This window comes from Pagrus major, chromosome 22, assembly GCF_040436345.1.
Source record: "Pagrus major chromosome 22, Pma_NU_1.0".
Lineage (NCBI taxonomy): Eukaryota > Metazoa > Chordata > Actinopteri > Spariformes > Sparidae > Pagrus > Pagrus major.
The window spans coordinates 23,490,730-23,514,310 of record NC_133236.1 but is presented as its reverse complement, the minus strand read 5'-3'; the positions used below and the strand labels follow the sequence as shown (position 1 = coordinate 23,514,310).

At 42.4% G+C, this 23,581-nt stretch overlaps 1 protein-coding gene across 1 annotated transcript in view; it reads left to right on the top strand.

The window, feature by feature from the left end:
- Window positions 1-23,581, top strand: part of nkain2 (sodium/potassium transporting ATPase interacting 2) — an 84,701-nt gene that overhangs the window by 18,647 nt on the left and 42,473 nt on the right. Inside the window, exon 2 of the mRNA XM_073493020.1 lies at window positions 22,552-22,689. Coding sequence (XP_073349121.1) covers window positions 22,552-22,689 — 138 coding nt within the window. The remainder of the gene's footprint in view (window positions 1-22,551; window positions 22,690-23,581) is intronic.

Here is a 23,581-nt window from a genome sequence, read left to right as displayed (position 1 = left end):
CTTATTACCTTACACACCTGCCCTCTGGTTTGGCTCCACTCTTATCTCTCCCTCTCACATAGACACACATATACCAACTACTGCTTTCTATTTTTTCCCCCTGCTCCCCCTGTCATACTCGCACAAACACACACAGACAGTAATCAGATCCGCCAATCTCTTGTATTTTTGAATACGGCTGCTAAAGTGAGATACGGATACAGTCTCAGCTTTCAGCTTGGTTTCCGTATCAGCATATCAGCCCAACTGTAGGCACGTCTCACCAAAATAGAAGCACAGTGTGTTTTTGAATGTAGGAGACATTGTGGTGGCAGTGGGGTTCAGTGTGTGTGTGTGTGTGTGTGTGTGTGTGTGTGTGTGCGTGTGCGTGTCTGTGAGTTGGAGAGCCGACACACAGACTTGTATATAGACCAGTGCTGGGCCTCAGTGGCATGCCTGCACTGGCAACACGGTTAGGACTTTGGTTCCCACAGGACCACCTGCATAAAAACTTCAGGTAAATATACGACTTAAAATAGAATCTCTGAATACGTATTGCACATATTGTAAAACAGTCTTGTGCCACTGGATGTGGGCTTTTTGTTTTTATCACCTTATATTTTATATTGTATTTTATTTTTTAATGTTTTACTATAACTGCAGGCAGAACAGAAAATAACATTTTCCCTCATAATTTAAATAGAATGTGATTTAAATGATGATGAGAGCATTTTCTGATCAACCATATGGAGCTTTTGAAGCTTTAAACAGTCATTCTTTCTAATAGCCAGCAGGGGGCGACTCCACTGGTTTCATAAAGAAGTGTGATTGTATGGAAGCTTATGAGAAAATGGCTCTACTTCTTACTTGAAATATTACCTCAGTAAACAGTTTCCTAAAGAGTTTTTGATCTCAATCTCTAGTTTCAAGTCTTCCTCAATGCAGCATGATGCTCATTTTTTAAAATTATGGTCCCATTTAAAGTAAAACAGACAGTGAAGCAGGGTATGATTTAGGGAGTGGCTACCTTGTGATTGACAAGTCGTTACCAGAGCCCCTCTCGAAGAGAGAGTCGAGTCATCTCCCTTCACTCCAATGGACCATTTTTTCACAGCAATGGCAGATTGTGGAGCCTCTCAATAGTTCCTGGAAGTTAGCCGCTAATACTAGCAGCGCAGAGTTTCAGCAGAAGAGCATTTATGGATATTGACTACTACTAACCAAAAAACGCTTTTCTGTCGAACGAATTGCCTGCCAAAAACTTCCAGAAAGTATCTGAAGTCTCCGTGAATCACCTGACGATCAGTATTTTGGACTTCGGTTTTCACGACTCTCTCTATTCAAGGGTCCTAGTCGTTACCACAGTGTGTCCAGGAGTCAGACACAATCAGGATATCCTGTGATGTCAAACTCAAGGCTTCAAAAGTGTAGTCCGAAAACCAATGGGTGGCGTCACTTGGTTTGGGTTAGGGAAATATTGCTTTCATGGCCAAAAGACACCAGAGTTCATCACCCACCAATGCCTAGCTTTCTCCCTGTCCTCAGACTATTGGTTTTGATACAAGGACATCATGCTTTTTCCAACTCTGCCACTGAAAGGGAAGTCATATTAGAGTTGTGAAGTGGAGGGTTTTTTCATCACCAACCAAGGTTCTGAGAAAGTGTGTCATTTTTTGCATGGTGACTGGCAGTTGGAGTGCTTCTAAGGCTCGTATGGGCGAGAAACTCTCCTCGGTGAATCACCATTATAAAAGCTGAGAAGCTTTTTTCAAAAAGAACTGGTACCGTTGAGAGGCTGACCATGACCCACATCATCCCTAGTTAAAATCCAGCTGGGGAACATTGTTGAATCTCTCTACATTTTCATTATACATTGAGTAATGGAAGAATTCAGAGGTTGCATTTTGATAAGAAATATCCAATCACTGAGCTTTGATTCATGTAATGTGTGCTGCTGACAACGAGCAGAAACGTAATGCTTTATTAAAAACTTAAATCACAGTCTGCAACTTTAATTAATTCACCTCCTGGGTCAACTTTGAATGATTTAGCAATTTTGTCGTCTCAACTGGCGGCCATAACATAAACATATAATATGCTATAATACTCCTGAGTTTCTATGGAAAGGAATTTACAGTCAGGATAAGTAATAAGTCTGTTCACACCAATGCAAGAGGTTGCTCAGAAGGAAGCTTTAACTTAGGTCACTTGATGTTTTTCACAAGAAACAAATGCGGTAATTTTTTCTTGTGGGGTCAGTGTCACTTGTTATAACCATTTAATATGTTGTGCTACATGACAAGTTGGATATTGAACCGAGAATAGTTTTTTGCAAACTGAAATTAACATTGGTAATTGTCATACATTAGCATTCATAATAAGGGCTGCAGGGACGCCACTTGCATCTAAAACAGTTTCAACAAAATAACCTTCATGACAACAAGATTTTTTTTTTGTAGGACTGTTCTTAAGACTGCCATCGCTGAGAGGTTAACCGAGTCCAGTGTCCCCTCGAATCCACCTCATGAGCAGAATTTAAAAAATGAGTGCATTTCAAATTAAATATATAAATAACTTTCTTCCTTCCTCCCGGCAGTCCTTATCATAAGGACAGCAACTAGTCAGTGACTCAGGAAGTGATGTCTGAATTGTGTTTTTCTTTTTCACCTTTGCTCGAGGGCAAATGAGTCGGTGCTTTCTTAAACTTTTCTTCAACCTCCTACTCATGGGCATATTTCATTTTTGGGTGATAGAAGAGGCTGTTTGTGTTGCCCTGCACAGTCAGCAGATAATCATCAAACTTTTCAAAGCCAAACCAAGTCCACACTTTGTCTTCTTTGCCGTCTGTTTTATTCGGCCTATCGGTGAAATTGCCTGCGGGACATTAGCGGCTGCATTAAACAGTGTGAAATCTCATACTGGGACAAACTATACACCCAAATTCCTGCCATATCATGGCTATCAGGGGCAGCAAATGTAAAAGATTTCATTCACTAAAACGTAACCTGCGCAAAACGTTGCCACACAAAGCAAGTCTCTCCTCTGAATCCGACATAATCAGTCACTGAGTGCGATGAAAGCGAGCCAATATCATTTGGCAATCTTTTCGGCCTTTTGCAGCATGGAGGACATGATTGATTGAAATAAAAGAGGACGGTGCGTAATGCCGACACTGTCAGCTGTCCAATCCCCAGAAAGGATTTTATGATTGATGGCAGGCAGTAGCATTTAGAAGTCTCACACCTCTGCACTGCACTCTCAGCACTCACGGTGATTACATCTGAGGGTGTGTGTATGTGCCTGTGTGCGGAGTAAGTGTGTATGACAGACATATGTGCAAGAGGAGTGGAGCGGCGGTGTTTTGTGTGCGATTTTTGCATGTGTGGGGTTGATTAGCGTGTCGAGTGTCTGCATGTATTTGTGTGAGTGCGTGTAAAGGTGATGGTGCAGTCTGTGGGATTTTGTGACTGTGTGTGTTGCTGTGGAGCCCCGAGTGCCTGTGGTGATAACGTGGGGAATAAAGGAGGGAGGGAGCGAGGCGGTGAAGGACAAGTGAGGATGTAGCAGAAAGGGATAGATGTAGGGAGGAGTAAATCAGGGATTGAGGGATGCACAAGAAGGATAAGACAAATAAAGGCAGAGCAGACAAGGTCAGAGGAGGGAGTAGAAGGTGTGGAGGATGGATAGATGGTTAAATAAAGCTGCAGCAGATAGGAACAGAGAGACAAGCTGGTGTTAAGGGAAGGAGAGGAGGGATAAGGACAGAAAGATGTAGGGAAGAAGTGGATTTGAGATATAAGATAGAGAGGAAGGAGTAATGTTCGAGCAGAGATATAGAAAGAAAGGTCACAGGGAACAGAGGGCGGAGGATGGAAAGATGTACGGAGAGGAGTGAAGGGCACGTAAAGGTGTGGCAGAAGGGAATAAACAGGTGAGCCGGAGGGGGAAATGTGCTCATGGTTGGGTAGCTTTAGCGATGTGTTAACTGCAAGTGGTTTGTGTGTGTGTGAGAGAGAGACTGTGTATTCAACCAGAACCAAGAGCATGTGGTCCATTTCAAACTGTAACCAAGTGGTTATTGTTGTAACTATGATGAAGAAGGTCCTCTAACCATAATGAGGAAGTCATTCTAACCCAAACCACAGTCGTAATGGCTCTGGACAGCTCCGACAAGTGACCGTCCTGAAGGGCAGTTACAAACAACACATTTCCTTTTTTTGAACAGTCAGGGGCCAGTCGGAGAAAGACCAAGGAGGCAATTGACGTTTTATATCAAAGACCATCTTTTAACAGAGTCAGGGTTTATGCTCTGAGCTGCATGTATGACCATCTGTTAGGGTTACCTAACCAGTCCCATGCTGGGCTTATGTAATGATAATTTAACCATGTCATGATAACTGTGCACTCCATCAGAATGTATCAAAACCTTGTGTTTTTTGAATCTTTCGTTTTTGTCAAGCTGCTTTTCCAAAGTTAAAAAGACCCTCAAGCTCCATTTTTGTAAATATCTCTGAACTCAGTCTTATCATGCAGATTATTTTCTTCATCTTCCTTGTTTTTTGTTGCGAACAACTTCCACTGCTTGGACCGGGTCATGGCATTCCTGTGTCATGTCTCTCCTGTGTGATCTTGTAACGTGTGACCCCCTGTCGCTGATCAGTCATGTAGTGTGCAAACCACAACAACTGCAAGACTCCAGATTACAAGACAACAAGTCTTGTAGTGCGATCTTGTGATTTATCTCTTAATCTACTGGTTCATTGTGTCTACAGATTGATTCTGTAGCACATACACATTCATTGTTTTTAATTGTGACAGTTTTATTTGTTCACACTCAAAAACACTGTCTACTTCTTGAACTTAATGCCTGACAAACTGTTTTGCATATTTAATAATTCAAGGTCCAAATTCTTTCACATTGTTCTTGTGCACCATTACAGCTGTCTCCTTGAATAATGGGAATGGCAGAATTACTGGGTTGTGTTTTTGCAAACACTCAAAAAAGTTATTTTAGATTACCAGCCTGTTCTTTCTTCAATGTTCTATTAAAAATGTAGATTGTGACCCTCTAAGAATGAAGAATTAATCATGCTGAGGTGTGTGTGTGTGTATGTGTGTGTGCGCGAACACAAAGGCGTCATTGTACCGAGAGGCACACCTGAATGTTGCACAGTCATGCTGCATTCAGGTGTAAAGAAATCTGGGAGATGTTGGAAATCTCTGATGTCTCATCGATTAAGTTTTTTCCTCTGATTCAGGTTGACGCCAGGACAATAAGAGTTTTTCCACTGGTGCTTTTGGCTGTTCCAAGTCAAACTGCGCCGCGCTGATTTGAATTTCCATCACCAGTTTAAAGGCGTCGAGTTGAGAAGCGCTGCACCGGGGATGAACCATCTTCAGAGTAGGGCCAAAGCCCGCCCGACCTGCCTCCAAGCAGGCTGCGGTAATGTCTTGCGACCGTGGCCAACCTGTGCCGTCCCCCATTCTCCCACTCGCACAAGGGTGTGTTGCTGACTCAGTTCGTGTCTAGAAAACCTGAGAGAAAGATACTTTAAAATATCTGTGTGTTCAGCTCACGGTTCTTCTGCAGCTTCCAACTGAATCTTTGTGGTTTGAAGTTTTTCTCCTGTGTCCCTGTTTGTACTTTTAGAGATCTGCTTTGTTTTTACTGTTTCATCATGTGAAGTTACTGCAGGTGAAAACATTTACACATTTTGCTGCTTCAGAATTAAAGCTTTTAACTAACAAATTAACAGGGGACTTTTATTGTGAAGCATTTATAGAAAATAAAACCTATTTATCACTAAATTAGCAGAGTGTTGTTAGCAGCAATTTTTGATGACACTGTCGGGAGGAAGAGTATTTACAGCCTCTCCTTTGATTACTATTCAAGACAAGTGGCGTGCAGAATCAGACCGAGTCCAGCAAGTAAATGGAAAAGCCCAAGTAGTTACTCATGAGGACATTGAGGTCATGTCCACTGTATTTTGCCAGATTCATGAAACTTTTCCTCAGATCACAGTGTTACATACATGTTTCCTTCGAGATATATGTTTTCAAGACATAACATTGTCGTTGACGTAATGAGTTTTGTTTGTACCTACATTACGTCTCACAAATTATGACAGAGCTGGGATTTGTATTTACGACAGTGGTGTTGCCCTCAGAAACTTTGGGGGGCGCCAAATCGCACAAAATGCCAGTTTCTACATAACGTTGTTTGAAAGTTCAAAGCTTGCTTTTGGTCAGTGGTGCAAAGTTGTGGATCGGTGTTAACCAAAGTAGCATATGAAACAAAAAAGTGGACCTTCAAGTTGATCCACTATTCCATCCAATTATTTGAAAGCATCGCAAAATTTGGCCATTTTGAATGCAGGTCTGACCAGGTTTTCATCTACCAATTCGTTCTGGCTACATCTCTGGTGTAAGCGGATGTGCTGCTGTTACTTGGATATCATCATGATCAAAGCGATCATACTAAATGGGCTATTTTAGGTCAAAGTTCTGTGTTATTCCGTCAGTTGTAAGTTGAAAGTAGTGCTAATAAAAGTTTGGTGGCTCAATGAAAGAATGGTATGTCGTTGCACAGGCAGCATATATTTAGCACGTATTTGCGTTCTACAGTATACTGGAAAGAGAAACCTTTTACAATCTGCTTTTATCTTATTATTTCCCCTAAAAGCCGCAGTGTGGCCGAGCTCAAGCAGCTCCACAGAACTGACTTCCCCGGTTTTCAGGAAAAGAAATGACATCTTTGAAACTTTCCAAGTAGAATCGAAGAGCCCCTCACTGCACCTTAAAATTAAATATCGATACCAAATTAAATTTGCTACAGTTTGCTCCGCTGTGCAGTTATCTTTTAAATATGGATCATTATTGATTTGGGGACCATTTCAGCGTCGTGCTGCAGAGTTTATTTGACAAGAACCATCAGTCTCTGACCCATATTTTACAGTTTAACCAGACAAAATCCAACAATCATCGCTGCGTGTATACAGTCCCTACAGCTGACAACTACAGTAGTCATAAGAAACTATCGTAATGCACATAAGCCAACAAACAGTCTGCTGGAAAACATTATTTCCTACGAACTTATTATAAGTCTCAGATCCATGTTCCACACTCGTACCATTTAGCCTTAATGAGGCATCATTTAATAAACGTCCCGCTCTATTGCTGAGTGGTATTACACATTAGTGATTCAGTCTGATTATGATTCTTAATAGAGGAGACTGAGCAGTTAGCCACCACAGTCATCAGTACAGTGGCAGTGAGAGACTAGCACCAGAGACGACCCTCAAAAAAGAAAAGAATTTAAACCAAAAACATAAATCCCATTCTTAATAATGATATTTACATAAATGTTAAATCAGTAAAGTTTACCACCACAGCATTCCCACAGTTCTTACCCCAAATGGCCACTAAACTGAAGTGCTGCTGACTCCCTTGTCAAGCCATTAGGCTAATGAAAAACAAACTACAGTGACACAAATACACAAATGCAGACTCGCACTCATCCTTTCAGTCTTTCTTTCTCTGGAGAGAAAGAAAAAAAAAACTGAGACTTTGTAAGATCTTTTGTTCGGTGCAGGCAGACGATGCTGAAACTAGCATTTTTGTTTTCTGCACACTAAAGAGTAATATCTTTAAGTAGTGTGACAGCTGGAGTCGCTGGTTGGCTTCAGGGGAAGATAGACACAGGCACAGATGCTGAAACGCACACACACACACCCACCCTCACACAGACTTGATGAATTGAAGTGGTTGATAAATCACATTACAGAAGAGCATTTAGAGGCCCACACATACAATGTTGTAGGTTGAAACTCTGGCGTCATGCACACTTGCAATCACACACAGGAACTTATTCACTGGTTTTATTATAAAATAGAGCTGAAACATGTAGTCACTACAGTACTGAGGTGTTTATATGTTTATTCAAGTAATTTATAAAGGATAGATGTCTTACGTTCGCTCGTTTCACTGTCTCAGATGTAACGATTTGCTTTTTGCTTTGTTTTATATTTTCGTAAACGATGTAAAAATGTGATTTATTTGTGTTTTGGACTATTGATGAGACAGAACAAGTGATATAAAGTCACCTTGGGCTCTGGAAACTTTGAAAACAAACAGCTATTTGGTTATACAAACAGTTACCCGACAGATTCATCAATAATGAAAATCGCTGGTGGGACTGCATTATCGGTTCATGTGACATTTATTTTTATGATTGATCGATTTATTGTCAAGTGCTCATAACAATTTCCCAGAGCTTAAAGTGACGTCTTTAAAATGCTTCTTTGGTCCAACCAACAGTCCGAAACCCAAAGACTCTTCATTCACGATCATGAAAGATTATAAAAAAAAACGCTGCAAAACCTTAAAGTTAATGAGCTGGAACCAGTAAATGTTTGAGATTTTCGCTTGAAAAATGACTGAAAATAGGGTTATTAAGGGTTAACTATCGAAAATATCTTTGGACCAGGTACGCGTGTCGATCTATGCATAGGTATGCAGTCTAAGGTAAAAAGTGAATTGCGCTTATAGGAGCACAGTGTGGCCTGGCTGTCATGTCTGAGGATGACTCACAGCCAAAGATCATGTAGCTGCTAGTCGTGGGGAGAAAGTGTGATGCTCTGGTTCAAGGCGAAGCCAATCAGTGCGGCTAGTTTATTATGCCATCGAGAGCTACTGTGGTTAAATGCAGGGGAAAGCACTTTTAGAAGAAGGATGAGCTAAAAGTCGAGCTAGCCAGGGCAGACAGGCTAACGTTAGCTCTGACTTCTGGACAGCTCTGTAACTTCATCTATGCTGACTTGGAGTTTCAGTCCAGTGTGCTTGTTTCTCCAGTGCTGGACCAGCCACAAAACAAAGTGCAGAAATGTGTTTTTTCTTAATGATTAACCAGGTAGTTGTCGGTTTATAGGTGTCAGACTATCAAAATCAAAATCAACCAAAACTAACACCTCTAACTGAAACAATACATTGATTCGCGAAATAATTGACAAGTAGTTCTCTGTCGATCAGCTAACCGTTGCAGATCTACTCACTGGTTGTAGCCAAAGTATAACATATCTATTTATTTTCTCGTGCCTTTTTATTTAGCAGTGCTCTGATTTCCTCTTGTTATGACTCAGCTTGCACCTGCGGTGCTATTTTGTCCGACAAATGAGTCAAATTTTTATGAAGCTATGCCAGCAACAATGTACAAAACAAATCACAGGTAAATTAAGGATTTGCAGAAATAACCCAGTTTGGAAACCAGGTCAAGTGTGCCAGGAAGCAGAGACTGAGCTAGCCCAGCTGAGAACACGCTGTCTGTTTAGCCTGTGGTAGCAGGTAGCCTGCTGATGAAGCGCTGCAGTGGCATCCACATTCACAGCATCATAAATGGCTTAAGTGCAATCTGCTTGTGGGCGTTTTTGTACAGTAAACACACAGACGAGCCATCGTGTCCACATGCACCGGGAGCAAGCGCCGACTGGATGTGCTCCATCGACAATAAATGGGCGATCAGCAATGCGGCCTCAGCGATAGCACCCGGAGTAATATCAGGGAAATATGGCCACATTTTCTGCCTCATAACAGTGAGCAGGAGGGGGAATAAAGCGTCCGGCGCCCATTGATGCTATGAGCGCTGCAAGCACAATGAAGCTCATTTAAATAAGGTGACAAAGTTGGCCGGCAGTTCATTGTCAGCTGGGAAACCACAGGTTCTTTTCATGTCTCCCATTCAGCCCGAGACACAAAGTTAATTCAGTCTTGGCCCGCGATCCCAACACAATAAACCACACTGATGCTATTGTCTCCTGACTTACTGAAGGGGCTGAAAGCTTTTTGGGTGGGGGGGGGACAGCTTATGTTTAGAGGGTCTACCTGGCTGTTTTTATGCCCCTGTCAGTTCTCAGATACAATAAGCTCAAACATGGGACTCACACTCTTTCAACTTTTTTATTATTTATAGGTTCAAGTTTACCAAAGATGATGCAACACGCGCTCACTTGTATTCCTCCTCTTGTACACGTCTATAAAAACACACACGCACACACCACAACCACCGATGATGTGGTTGATTTCATTCAGCTCCCATGAGGTTATTCAGGGAGAGGAAGCGGCACACATCTACTTACCATTCAGTGTGTGTGTGTGTGTGAGAGAGTGTGTGCGTTACTGTGTGTTTGTGTGTTAATGTGTTTGTGCAGCCTTAATGTTTCTTAGCCCGCTGGGCGTCCATCTGTGGGTTTGTCTGGTGTCATTTCCACTCTACATATCCCGCTACTCCTCACACACACACACACACTTAAAACACTAAACACACCGAACACACACCACATGCACTTCCGTCACATCGTTCATGCACAAATCGGACAAAATCCGGGGCTCGTATAGTGAACCACACACATTTAACATGCGGGCGTGAACACACAACGAGAGCCCCTGGGTACGATAGAGGTGCCTCCTAATACATCCTATTTATCATGCAGCAGTTGAACCCCCCTCGTTCTAACCGGCACACACACGCACACACACATTTTATCCTCATAAAAGCACCGCCTGCATAGATCGGCCATTAAGATATAAGAGTGTACGAACGGAAAAAACCACTGGTGGGCTGATAATTCATTTACAAACTGACTGACTGAGGAGGGATGGTACTGTGTGAGTGTGTGTGTGTGTGTGTGTGTGTGTGTGTGTGTGCGTGTGTGTGTGCGCGTGCGGTGAAAAGCAACACGCAAACCGATTAAGCGAGGGAGGGGAGGACGGAGGCGTGGGGTGAAAGGAGGAGAGAGGAGGACGACGAGATAATGGAAGCAGAGGCAAGAAGGGAAAAAAGAGAGAGAAAGGCTTATTGCAGGAAATGATTGAGAAAAAAAGAGAAGGAAAGGAAGAAGAGAAGGGTGAGGGAAAATTGACGAGCAAAAAAGCAAGACGGAGAGAAGAGAGGTTTTGTGATGAAGAAAGGCGAGAAGAGAGAAAGGGAGAGAGCCACTGGGAGGGTTGCAAGATAAAGAAGGAGGGAAAAGCCAATAAGCAGAGGAAGTCCAAGCCATTAAAGAGCCAGGAGGGGAAAAGGCAGAAGAACAAAAACGTTTGCACAAATTGAAACTCCTGACATCTATTTGAAATCACTGCAGCTGTACAGTTCTTGGTTGTACAACCACACGGCATAACAAGGTTTGACCCTTAACAGGCTCCAAAATCATGAAGTTCTGAATAATGCATCAAAAGTATAATTTGAAATTTAAAGACCGGCCACTCCTCTGTCTTTTTACAGAGTTGTCTCATCCCACTGAGTGTCTGTTGTCTTCTTCCTCTCTTATGTGCTTTTGTCAGAATCGGTCCGGTTTAGATCAAAGCGGAGCAGAGCAGATAAAACATATCGAGACAAATCCGAGCATTTCACTCTCTTCTGCTTCCCTCTGATAATGTCAGCATTTCTTTTTTGGTCTGGGCCGGATCAGACGGGTGGGGGAAAAAAAAGCAATCTGACAGACAGATAGAGGAAGAGCAGTGCTTTCAAAGGCAGCGGCGGAGAGAATAACAGATGGACAAGCTTTCCATCAAAGATGTGAAATTTGCTACTACATAGTTTGATTAATAAGGCAGAGATAGAGCATCAGACGGCGGGTGACCAGGCGAGACGGACAAAGACATGGAAGAAAGTGAAAGAAGAAAGTGAAGAGAGAGACGGTGAAAGGCAGACAGGTGCTTTTCTTCGGGTGATGTGTACTGTATTCATCATAATCAGTCGGTAATCATGGTAAATCACTCTAAAGAGCGTCTGCTGCAACCCGCAATTATTAATAATGACACATTCAGCTCGGTATCAGCCCAGGGCCGACACACAGTCCGACACACACACACACACACGTTCTTGTTAGTGGCAGTCGAATGGTATCCGATCGGTGGATATTCTGTTGTCTGCACAGAACAACAGATTGTGTGCTTCTATGTATCCATGTTGTCTGGCTTTTGTTTTGTGCATGTGTGTATTTGGATTTGGGTAGACTTGAATGCACGTGGGTGTATTGTTGTGTGTGCACCATTCAATTGCCGGTGCTATAAATAACCCTCCCTCTGTCTGTATTTGTTGGGATGGGGACATGCCATCAATTGTGCTTCACAGTTTGAGGTGACACTCAGATCTTGTTTGACAAGCTCCAGTTAATTTCTCTGCATAAAAAACCCTTCAAGCACTGAATTTGAAAGTCAAGTCAAACCCGGAATTAAAGCTAAAAAAAAATCAAATCACTCACCTGTCATTCAGTACGGTTACCCTTCTGAATGTACACGATATCGATCAAGATTAAAAACAGCTTTTGGCCGTTTAAAGAAAGACGGAGAAGAAAGAAATTTCATGTGACACCGAGACCGATCTGAAGCCAGACTTTTTTGTCATTGTTGTTTCCAGGCGAGGAGAGAGCAGCGTCCAGCTGACAGAAAACAAAAGAGCAACAGCAGAAAATAGATGGAGACAGAGGGGTGGACATTCACAGACAGAGGGAAGATCTGTTGAAATACCAAACTGATTAGCCGGTGTTTCTGACATTTAAATGCCACGTTTACATAAAGAAATGTTTCATAGGAATATTAATCACTCTAGTTAATTCACAAGGAGATGGGAAATGGATCCGTGGTGTTTGTGAGGGGAGACAGGGACGGAGGGAAGACGCTGGCAGAATGGAGTGTTATTGATATTAATGTCAGTGTCACAAAAATAGGGACTCTTGTATTTTTAAATGTTATTTCAGTATTCTGGCACCTTCGTTATAAGATTCAGGTATCTTGATGACCATCAAAACCCAATGGTGTTCAACACACCATAATACTGTACGACCAGCAATATGTAAGAAATACCATTTATTTAATAGCATTCATCCAAAGTACCGTAAAGTAGGAGGAATGCAAACATTTTCAGCGTGCAGTAGGTAGTTTCAGTATAGAATGAAACCTCTTTTAAGTCAATGGTCCGATCACAGCACAGCCCATTGAGCTAATAGGTGAAATCATGTTGTCTACCTTGAAACATGTTCATCTTCACCGCAGGGCTGAAACAACTTCTCAACATGTGGGCACCGTGATGCTCTGATACTTGTTTCAAAGTGAGCAAGAACCTGAAAGTGTTGCAGCACTGAAGCACTTTGTCAGTGACATTCTAAGCTGAGAATAAAAAACGACAGAAGGACAAAGGAGAGGAGAAGCAGACACATACACAGAAAAAAGGTAATTCCCTCTGTGGCATTTCTGGTTAGGTAGCAGGAATAAGATTTACGTAAGGTCTACCTGTCTGTCTTCCCACTGACATTCCATTTAAGCATTTCGGACGTCCGTGGGACCCAAATTGCTGTTAGGATTTGTTCAGGTGCTGGGGCTTATTACTGCAAATTAGGCGAGGAACTGGATTTTGCCTGTGGGCCAGCAGTAACTCATTGCTCAGTCCCAAGTAGCCTGTCTGGAGCTGCAGTATAGAGATGAGTGACCATAATGACAGCCTACGAGTGCTCCTCCACAGCAGAGCTTTCATTAACACGCTGCCATCTCGATCCATCTCGGTTGTTCCACATGACACATCAGGGTACTTACAGGGTGTTGCTTACTGGCTAACACTGCCTCCATCCTCTCTTTCCATCTGTTGACAGCCATGGCAGCCAGATACATAAAAACTGACATTATGACAGGCCAACAAAAGTGCAAAACAAACTAATCAAATGCGTATAGTTTGGACAGGGATCTACTGTATGAGTCGTGACAAGTGTGGAGTTCGACTCATTTGTTGGGCCAATATTTTTAGTATCAGATATTGGCAACTCATGCAGTGTTCTCTAAGTATGACTGATGGTTTTCCTTCAGCTAATTAAAAACAGATATTCTTGCACATTTTTTAAATTATATGTATTGTTATATTCCATTTTATGTATATTCAGCCTACTGAACGTAAAGCCGGTAATATTTCCAGTTCTGTCCAAATAATAGGCTGGGTTAGGGGCATGGGCTGAAAAGTGGTGGGGACATAAGTGGGAATGTAATGAGGGGATTGTATGAGGTCAGAGAAGATGGTTACAGCAGTAAGAAAATTGCTTGATGACGCATCAGAATTCATTTAATCTCATTTGTAAATGAACATCTCTTGGTGCTTTTTATTAAGCACATTTTTAATGTTTTTAAAAAGTGATAGGGACAAAATTGGTCATTTCAAAAAGTGGTGGGGACATGTCCCCAGTCCAAATGACACCTGTGGATCGGGGGACACACAAACCATCAGGGACCATCTAGTGTAAAATAATTTCTAATGATCTTTGGTTACATAAACGCTGAGGAGCGCTCAATCAAAACAGTGAAGCAAATGACGTAGTTTGATGATGTCATTCAGTAGCGTGGGATTGGGGTTGTTGTTGTCTTCATTGTTAGACAACCACCATTGCCAATGAAAATCTCCCAGATGAGGTGATGTTTTAAAGAACCCCTCCAGACATGTTTCAAGATGTATATAAAGCACCGCACTTTGACTAATCGTGTGTTTGTGATATGCTTTCTCCATAAAATTATATGTATTTGGTCTCCCTCATTAGAAACAATATGCAAACATGTGTCACTGCAAAACTTCAGATACTTTCACTGTAAAGTCCATTCTCAGTGAATGTGCTCTGGAGGGTTTGAGTTTCCACATCACACTAATGTATATTGAATTCTGGACCAGGATTACTTTGCAAGTATTTGTGATGTCTCAGATCATGGTTGTAGGCCTGTCTCTTTAAAATTTAATTTTTAATGAGCACAAAGAAACTTTACACAGACTTCTAGAGTCATTTTTGACTGGAGGAGGACTTTAAAGTTTCCATTTGGTCACATTCGTCGAATTCCTTGCTTAACCTATGACGTGTCATCTGAAGTTTTACCAGAAATTACAGCTTCAGGCGACCCATGAAAAGCAAACGTTATACCTTGAGTAAAACAAGGGGTTTGAACATTGTTTGAAACATTTAAAATAAGGTTGAAGGTACCCAACTTAACAAAATACAACATTTTAATGTGAAAATGTTACACATTATACCATTACAGGTACAATTTGTAAGAGTTCCCAAGTCGTATATTCGTATACTGACACTTTGGGATGGCAGCCGACCCAATCTACAATCTCAAAGCATCAGTATTTAACAAGCTGGGAATAAGATTCAAACAGTTCTTACAGTTTGGACCTTTAAGATTGTTTGGGCATGTCTCATTCAGCCGTTGGCACAGTGTGTTATTTTTGATTTTGAGAGAATTCAGACGCAAACTCCCTCCCCTCACCATAGCAACAATTCCCCACATCACATTACAATGCACTAAATTATTTGAACCCTCCTGTGTGTTTTTTCACCCTCACCTCAGCGTGTGAGAGCAACATGATGAAACGCGAGCACAGAACTAAATATTAGGCAGTTTCTCCTGAAGTGTTTTGATAATTTCACTTCACCTGCCGAGAAAGATCAGTAAACTTGAAAGGTGCACCTCGGGGCTTTGGAAGCGCTTAACACAACTCTGTGCAAAGTTCTGTTAACTCATGCAAAGGTAAGACATCTGCTGTATGAGTCACAGATACATTTCCACTTCCTATTCCCATGAAAGCTCTGTTTAAAGGTTTATGAGCACAGCTTTAAGTATACCAGTCTAATGGCCACACTGTAATGTTAATTTAAGTGGGACTCTCAGTTGGAGTTTGGCGCAGTCTATCTATAGCTGAGTGACTACAGATATTACGGCTATTACAGATATGACTGAACGGTTGTGACAATGAGTGGGCCGCAGAGGGGAAATTGGATATTTAATGGAGAGATCTTCACCTACGATCATCGTTGTTTCTTTCCGTCCCCGCCCTTCTTCCATCTCTCTTCCTTCGCTCCAACTCCTTCGCTCTGCCTTCCTTTTTTCTTTCCCCTACATCCTTTTATCTTCCCCCCTCTCACTTTGCTCGCCCCATCTTCCCTGCCGTCTCTCTCCTCTCTCTCTGAGCCCTAAGTAGCCACAAATGGTCCCTAATAGCCTCCAATGGAGATGAATTGATCGTTGTGTGAACCGAATCGATAGGAGATTGCTTTTCGCTGTACACAGTGGGATACGGCGCAGGCAGGCGGCCTTAATTAAGTTAACAGTAAACCACGATTGCTCGCGGAGTTTTATTAGCAGAATAAAGTTTACGATGAATACAGAGGGAGGAAAAAAAAAATGATGCTTTCGGAATGAAAGCTGAGGAGCGAGAAAAGGGTATATATATTTAACTCGATGTGTCTGATTCGTTGCTACTTGGTCGTGATGCTCCCTGTCTGACTCATAAAGTGTTTGTTGGACATTTTCTCACCTTCCTCCTGCCTGTTTTTCTTCTCTCCGTTCCTTTTCCGTACCTCCTCTCCTTCTTCTCACTCTCCGTCTCACCCTACCCCCGTCTGACCTCATCTCCCGCCCTCCTCCTCTCCCCCCTTCCCTCCCTCTCTGTCGTCTATAATGGGATGAGCAGCAGAATTTGATCAGCAGTTTTTTAAAGGTCACAGAACCAAGCGAAAACTCTCAGCCAGAGCGCCGAGGGAACGAGGAAGGAGAGGATGAGATTGAGGAAGGGAGGAGGCAGGCAAGGCAGAGAGAGCGAGAGAGAGATAACGGGGCTGGCGGAGTGGAGGGGAAGGAAGGAGGAAATTCTGCATGAGGAGAAGACGGAAGGTAAATGGAGGAGTGAGATAGAGAATGGAAGGAGGAGAGGGAGGAGGCAGATGAGGTAATTTGTTGTTCTATGACACATCCGATCTGGTAACAGATGAATGCATATTAAATATGTAAGAGAGTAGAAGAGGAGTGAGAGCGAGAGATGAGGGGAAAGAAGAAAGAGGTTGGGAGGAAATGAGAAGCAGGGAGAAGAAAGAGGTGGGTGGGAGAGCGAAGAAGGTAAGGACGGAGGAATTGAGAGACAGAAGATGAGACGTTTCCCTCTCTCTCACCCTCCCTACCTCTTTTTCCTCCGTGACTGTCGGATCCTAATCACCTCCTCCGTCTCTTCGGGGCCCTCTCGTCAGATCTCTTGGCCCGTCTCCTCCGTCCCCTCGCCAGCGTATTCTCTCTGCTCTCCTCTCTGTTCTGTCTTCCCTTCTCGTCTTTAAGATAAAAGGCGCTTTTATCGCTCTGCAGTGTCTCATAATGGTCACACGGTGCAGCTGTCTCCCTGTCTGGAGCAATAATAATTCTTTGATATCATTCTATCATTCATTATCAAATAGGCCAAAATCTTTCCCAAAACTCACTGAAGACTCTCCCTCTGTGTTCTCCGCTGCCTCTCTCTAACGTCTCTTTCATCACCCTCGATCTATTCCCCAAGCGTTCGAGTGTGAGTGTCTTTTTCAATCACTTCAGCTACATGTCTGCAGAGTGTGTGTGTGTGTGTGTGTGTGTATCCATGTGCGTGGGTGCTGGATGAAACACACTCACAGGTTTTTTTGGTTTTGTGTTGTTTTTTTTTAGAAATCCTTCATCTCCCTCCATAAATGGCCAATTTCTGTCTCTCTTTGCATTTTTACCCTCACTTTTTAGTTCCAACCTTTATTTATTGAACCAAAACGAACCACCTCCCGACTGATATACGGGAAAAAGACGACAAATGTCACTATTCAAAGACATGTTTGAAATCTTTGTAGTGAATTATACCAAAACTAGGGCTGAAAATTCCAAGGTGCCAGCCATAATCTTGTTTCTACACAAACAGAATAAGATAAAATAATGTTAAATAATGCAGTCGTTTGTTTTTGAGATCCCTTCAGGGTTCGAACCAGTCAGAGAAAAGTCAACTTTTAAAAAATAACAAGAAAACTGAGGTGTTTCCCACAGGGGTTTGTGAGACTATGGTGGGTGGACCTTGGACACTCAACGGGGGTCCGGGGGTGCAAGAAAATTTTGCACATTTTAAAGTTATGTGCTATATTATAAAAAACATGAACATAAGAACATAAGATGAGAAAAAACCTGAGCTTTGGCTCTGCTACCTAGTAATTACTCCAGTCCTCCCAGTACACTCTATTGTACAGCTTTGGCTATACAATTTCAACACAAGCCTATAGGCTATAGTCAGTAGTCAATACCAATCCATTACATTGTGCTTTAGTCCAGAGTGTAACTAAACATTGACTGAGAGACTAGATAATCATTGTCTTGTCCACACAGCATTTGCTACTGGAAAATCAATCAGTTTCATTTTGTGCGTGTGCACACATGTTCCTTCATGTCTTCCTGATGTTATTTTTCTGCTTTCATCACCAGAAGGACAGTTCCATCTCATTTAAGTTTTTCATATGAGGGAGAGGCAGCGTAACACTGTGTGTGTGTGTGTGTGTGTGTGTGTGTGTGTGTGTGTGTGCGTGTGCGTGTGTGCATGTACAAGGGGCGGGCGGATTTGACTGACTAGGAGTGAAAGATGCTTTGCTGAATTAACGACGCAATACATGAGAGAGCTTTAATTAGACTGTGGTGGGCCACTACAGTCTAGGTAATTAATAGGAAACACCGCAATTGACCAATTAAGGACACATTCATTAAGCTATTAACAAAACTCAATGAAATAATGTTAATATTTAAATGTGATGTTATTGGTAACCTCATTATGGTGACATCACTGCTTTTGGACAAGCGTGACGCTGTTTAATGTTGACGTTAGCTTCACAAAAGTAGCAGGTCGAGTTGCTTGAAGCCATCTCAGCTTGATGTGAAGCAGGACCACCGCCCTGCTGATGTTTCTGAACAGCAGAAGAGACTCAGCCCACTGTCTGCTTTGTCAAACCATCAAAGTGAGACCACAGCATTCAGAGAGCATGTAAACCAGACAACAGCTGAGACTTTCATTTTTGTTGTTTGGCCAACTCACGCAATCAACGTTAATTAGCGCCAGCTGGGTATATTTGCCGGAGAACGTTGTCTTTGTAGCAACGAAAAAACGGTTGCCGACTAAACCTTTCACCTTCTGCAGCTTGTTAAAACACTGTTGATGGTGTAAATACCAGCGCGGTGCTTTGGACTAGAAAATTGCACGTTTTCAAATCACGCTTTTTGTATAAAAGTGATCGTTAACCCTAGCTGTAATCCGTACAGTAGCAACAAGCAGATCGTTGCTAATTGGTTTACTTTTCCTTTTTAAATGAAGCGGCAGATATTGTTTCCAGTGCCACTACAAAACTAAATGATTTTGACCATGTTTTATGGGTAGATATCCAGTGAAAGCAGGAGAGTGACGGATGCAGGCTCCCAGCTAACCGCTGCATTTGGCAAACTCATGCTAACAAGAGCATCAGTCTACGCTAACAACACAGTAGATGGAATAAAGAATGTCCCTGAGGGCTTCATGCTGTTACTAGATAGATTGACAGAAATGCTGCGTATCAACTTGTTTTCCATGTTTTCTAAAGCATTCAGGCAAAGATAAGTGCTGTATTCACAGACACAGTTATTCATAGCAGACTTGCCATGTTTATTCAGTCCTGTAGATAGTTATGTGCAGCCACTGCAGAGCCATATCACTTTTATGAGACAAAACTCCTCAGTCAATACTTGGAATTAAGACTAATGTGCTGTGTCCACAGGTGGATGTACAGTATATGCCTAGATAAACAAGCCGAATGTGAACATGCCCCTGCCCCTGCGCTTTGAGCAGCAGAACTGAAATGAACATCTCTCTCGGCAGCATCAAAGCCTGTCGCAGCAGCTCCCATAGGACCCTGCTAGCCAGCTTGAAGCTCCACCTGCACAGCGCCGAAGCTTTCATCAGCTGTACACATCACAAAACTGCCATATCTGCTAACATAGCCCCTGCTTGCGACTGCGCTGTCTGCAGCTCTCCATCCCCAGGAGTCACGGCTGTTGAAAGGCCGGGCGACTTCACACCTTATCTGAAGCTCCTGTCATTTGACACATGCAAAGGATGCTGGGATGATGGCAGTGGGGGGCTGTGTGCGTGCTTTTGTCTGTCAGGAGAACTCGGTGACTTAATTACAATGAATGATGTACTGAGGCAGCTGAAGTTCGTTGTTTTGCAGCTGAGCCATGTAATGAGGGTTTCGCATCAAAAGATGAGTGCGCCGCAAACGAACAGATGGCCTGGGTTTGAATACTGCTCTTTATAGGCTTCCATAGTAACCCAGGTTAGAGCAGTAAATACCAACAAGAAAAGATTGTTTTTGTGGACTGACCCTTCAGGATGTGTGTTTTAATGACCAAGAGAAATCAATATGGTTTTAGCCTTTAGTGTAAAAACAAATTCTCTATCTGCTCCACCACTTGTGTGTCTGTGTGATTTATTGTGTGTTTTTTGGGGAGTGTGTGTGCGTCCCAGCTGGAGTGAAGACTGTTTATATTATTGGTGATGAAAGAGGGGCCCCCAGGGGCCTTCAGTAATGGGCTGGGAGGCCTCTGACTTCTTATAATGGCCTCTGTATGTGCGTGTTTGTGTCTGTGAGCGAGCGGCACAATTGCAGCACTATATAATTGTCAATGGGAGGACACACTTTTACAGAATAAAATGAAGCCGACTCACAAAGAAACAGAGACACAGAGATGGAGCCTGTCCCGACACATAAAGGCACCGACACAAAGAGACACAATGTCTCTCTCTCTCTCTCTGTCTCACTCTCTCACACACACACACACACACACACACACAGTCACTTACACAGACACACACTCGCACATTGTGGTGCCAGCTGAGCCCAGTGTGTCCAATAACAGCAGGTGCTGTCAAGTGCAAGCACAGCAGACCTGCCCTGACATGGAAACACACACACACACACACACACACACACACACACACACACACACACACACACACAACACACACTCACGGGTGGATGCACATATGTCAGCACACCACACACTCACTCACACACCTTCATCTCCGTGTAACACTCTCATCCAATAAACATTCTCATAGTTAAAGCTAATATGTCGGATAGGTGTAGTTTATACAAGGTTACAGTTTATGTGTGTGTTATGCAGTGTGTGTGTTTGTGTTTGTGTGTATGTGTGTATCTGCTATTTGGCTGTGAAAGTCTGTAGTGTTGCCATATGGTCTCACATTAGGGCACTCTAAACTCAGCCATCCAGAAGTGTGTGTGTGTGTGTTAGCGTGTGTGTGAAGAGAGTGAGAATAACAGGGAAAAAAGCCCTTTGTTTGATATGTAAGCTGTTGTGTTTAAATACTCGTAGTTTGGTAGTGTGGAACAGTAAATATTGGTCTATTTTGAGGCTGAATTCAACTAATAATGCTCTTTCTTGTTTTCTTTCTTTCTTGTTTTCTTTCTTTCTTTCTTTCTTTCTCTCCTTCTTTTCTTTCATGTACCTCCTCCTTTGTCTCCCTCTTCCTCCTCATGTCTCTCCCTCTCTCTATGTGTCTCCCTGTGTGTTAATATATCTAGCAGTGCCATATCGTACGCTGTGCTGACTTCATTAACTATCCCAGCATGAGGCTCCAGTGACTGAATGATAATAAACCTAGACACATGCACAGAAGCAGCAATGGGAGCCTAACAGTAATGCACAGATAACTGATTACAGTACTCCGTTATGATGAAAGCGCTAATTGTAAATACATTCCTCTTTAACCCCACGGACCTTTGAGCAACTCCGTCACTGAGGAACGGACTCGACCATCATTTAAACTCTCGTCAGGATCAAGTTTCCGGGAAATCACAAAAATAGACTGAATATGAGGTGCACAAGGGCTTCATTTACACTCAGCACTGTTATTTTTGTTCCCATTTTTCACAAGTTGAAGCAAAAGATATGTCACACCTGTCAGGCAAAGGCGAAGTGATCACCAACACAGTTAATTGATAAATGAATACATTTTCACTCAAAATCTTAGGGAACCAATTATTTCCTGTGCATCTTGTAATTGAACTTGTGAAAAAATGGCAGCAAAAACAACAGTGATGTGTTTATATTTTTGTGAAATCACAGCACAGCTCTCTATGTGATTGTAATGCGAGTTATGTGAGTATAAATTTCCAATACGGAGTAGTGGCTGATTTCCCACAACAAAACACAGAAATGTACACATTTTCAGGAGAGTAATCTGATGATTACATTTTATTAATTGTTTGATTGATTGCTTTGTTTACAAGATGTCATAAAATAAAATTAAAAAGTCAATCAATTTCACAGAGCCCAGTGTTTCTTCTATAAATAACTTTTCTTGTCCAACCACAGAAAAAAGGGTATTTAGTTAATGATCACGTATGAGAAAAGCACATTTTAGCAAGTGAAACCATCAAATGTAGCTTGAAAAATGACTGAAACACTCACACACATTTTCTGTCAATCGACTGATCGTTTCAGCTCCTCATCGTAGAATTTAATGTTAATATCAAACTCCAGTGGTTACGACTCATTTCAGCCTAAAGAGGTGGATTTACTGTTATTGCAAGTTAAAAGTTGTGTGACACAGATCACGTCCGTACTTTATATTTCACCTGCTTGTGCTTGTTTTGCTGTGACAGCCCACAGCTGTCAGATGTTGTTTGTTATTATTTCCTGCCACTAATCTCCTCTCCTCCCTCTTCCTCTCAGGTCAGTGTGTTGGAGCGTCAGGTGATAGACTTCCTGGGCTACCAGTGGGCTCCCATCCTGACCAACTTCCTCCACATCATCATCGTCATCCTTGGCCTGTTTGGCACGATTCAGTTCAGGCCGAGATATGTTACTGGGGTGAGTTTTACACTATCTCACACACACACACACACACACACTCACACATTCATTGGAAAGAGCCATTTTAGATATCCTTTGCCCTAGATTTAGCAAAGCCTCTCATTAGCCTCTCCTCAGCTCGCTCGACGTTAAATAACGAGGACTGAATATTATTAGAGTGTGTTACTTTTAGGCTGGAAGTTACTGAATAATTTTTAGGTTTCACTTTCATCAATGAAAACCACATCATAGTGGTGTCTTCTACTGTCCTGTGTGTACAGAAGAATGATAAACACAATGTGTTCGACAAGCGATCTTCTCTCATATCTTATAAACGTTTCTTTCTAACCTTGAGAGTGCACTGTAAAATAGTAAAGCTGTACTTATATAACAGGAAATGTAATATTTATCATAAAAAAAAAAAAAATGCCTGCCAGTGGATCCAACATAGAGGGAAGGCAATGTATATAGTAAATAAAAGGTTAGGACAGTGAGTGGGAGTCGGAATAACTTGCCAAGTGGAATTATTTGATTCTCTTTTCCGTCCCTGGCAGCTGTCTATAAAATGATTTGTTACAGAAAACTTTCACAAGTTCCCACAGCGGCTTGCAGGCCTCCACACAGCCCTCCCACACACCATATGAACCACACCCACCCGTCCCAAAGACCTGCACGTGCGCACACACGCAACAAGCAAGAACACTCAGATAATGAGTGTTAGATCCGAGCATGTAAATTCTGCCCTACCTCCATCACTCATGCATTGTTTCCTGCTTCTAACTTAACACACATACACACTCTTGTTATCCGCAGTATGTTCTCTCCCTGTCTGGTTTGATTCAGGTGATTGGTTGCTCTCTCCGCTGTTGTTTTTGTGCCTCTGCATCTTAACAACATCAAAAGTGAAGCC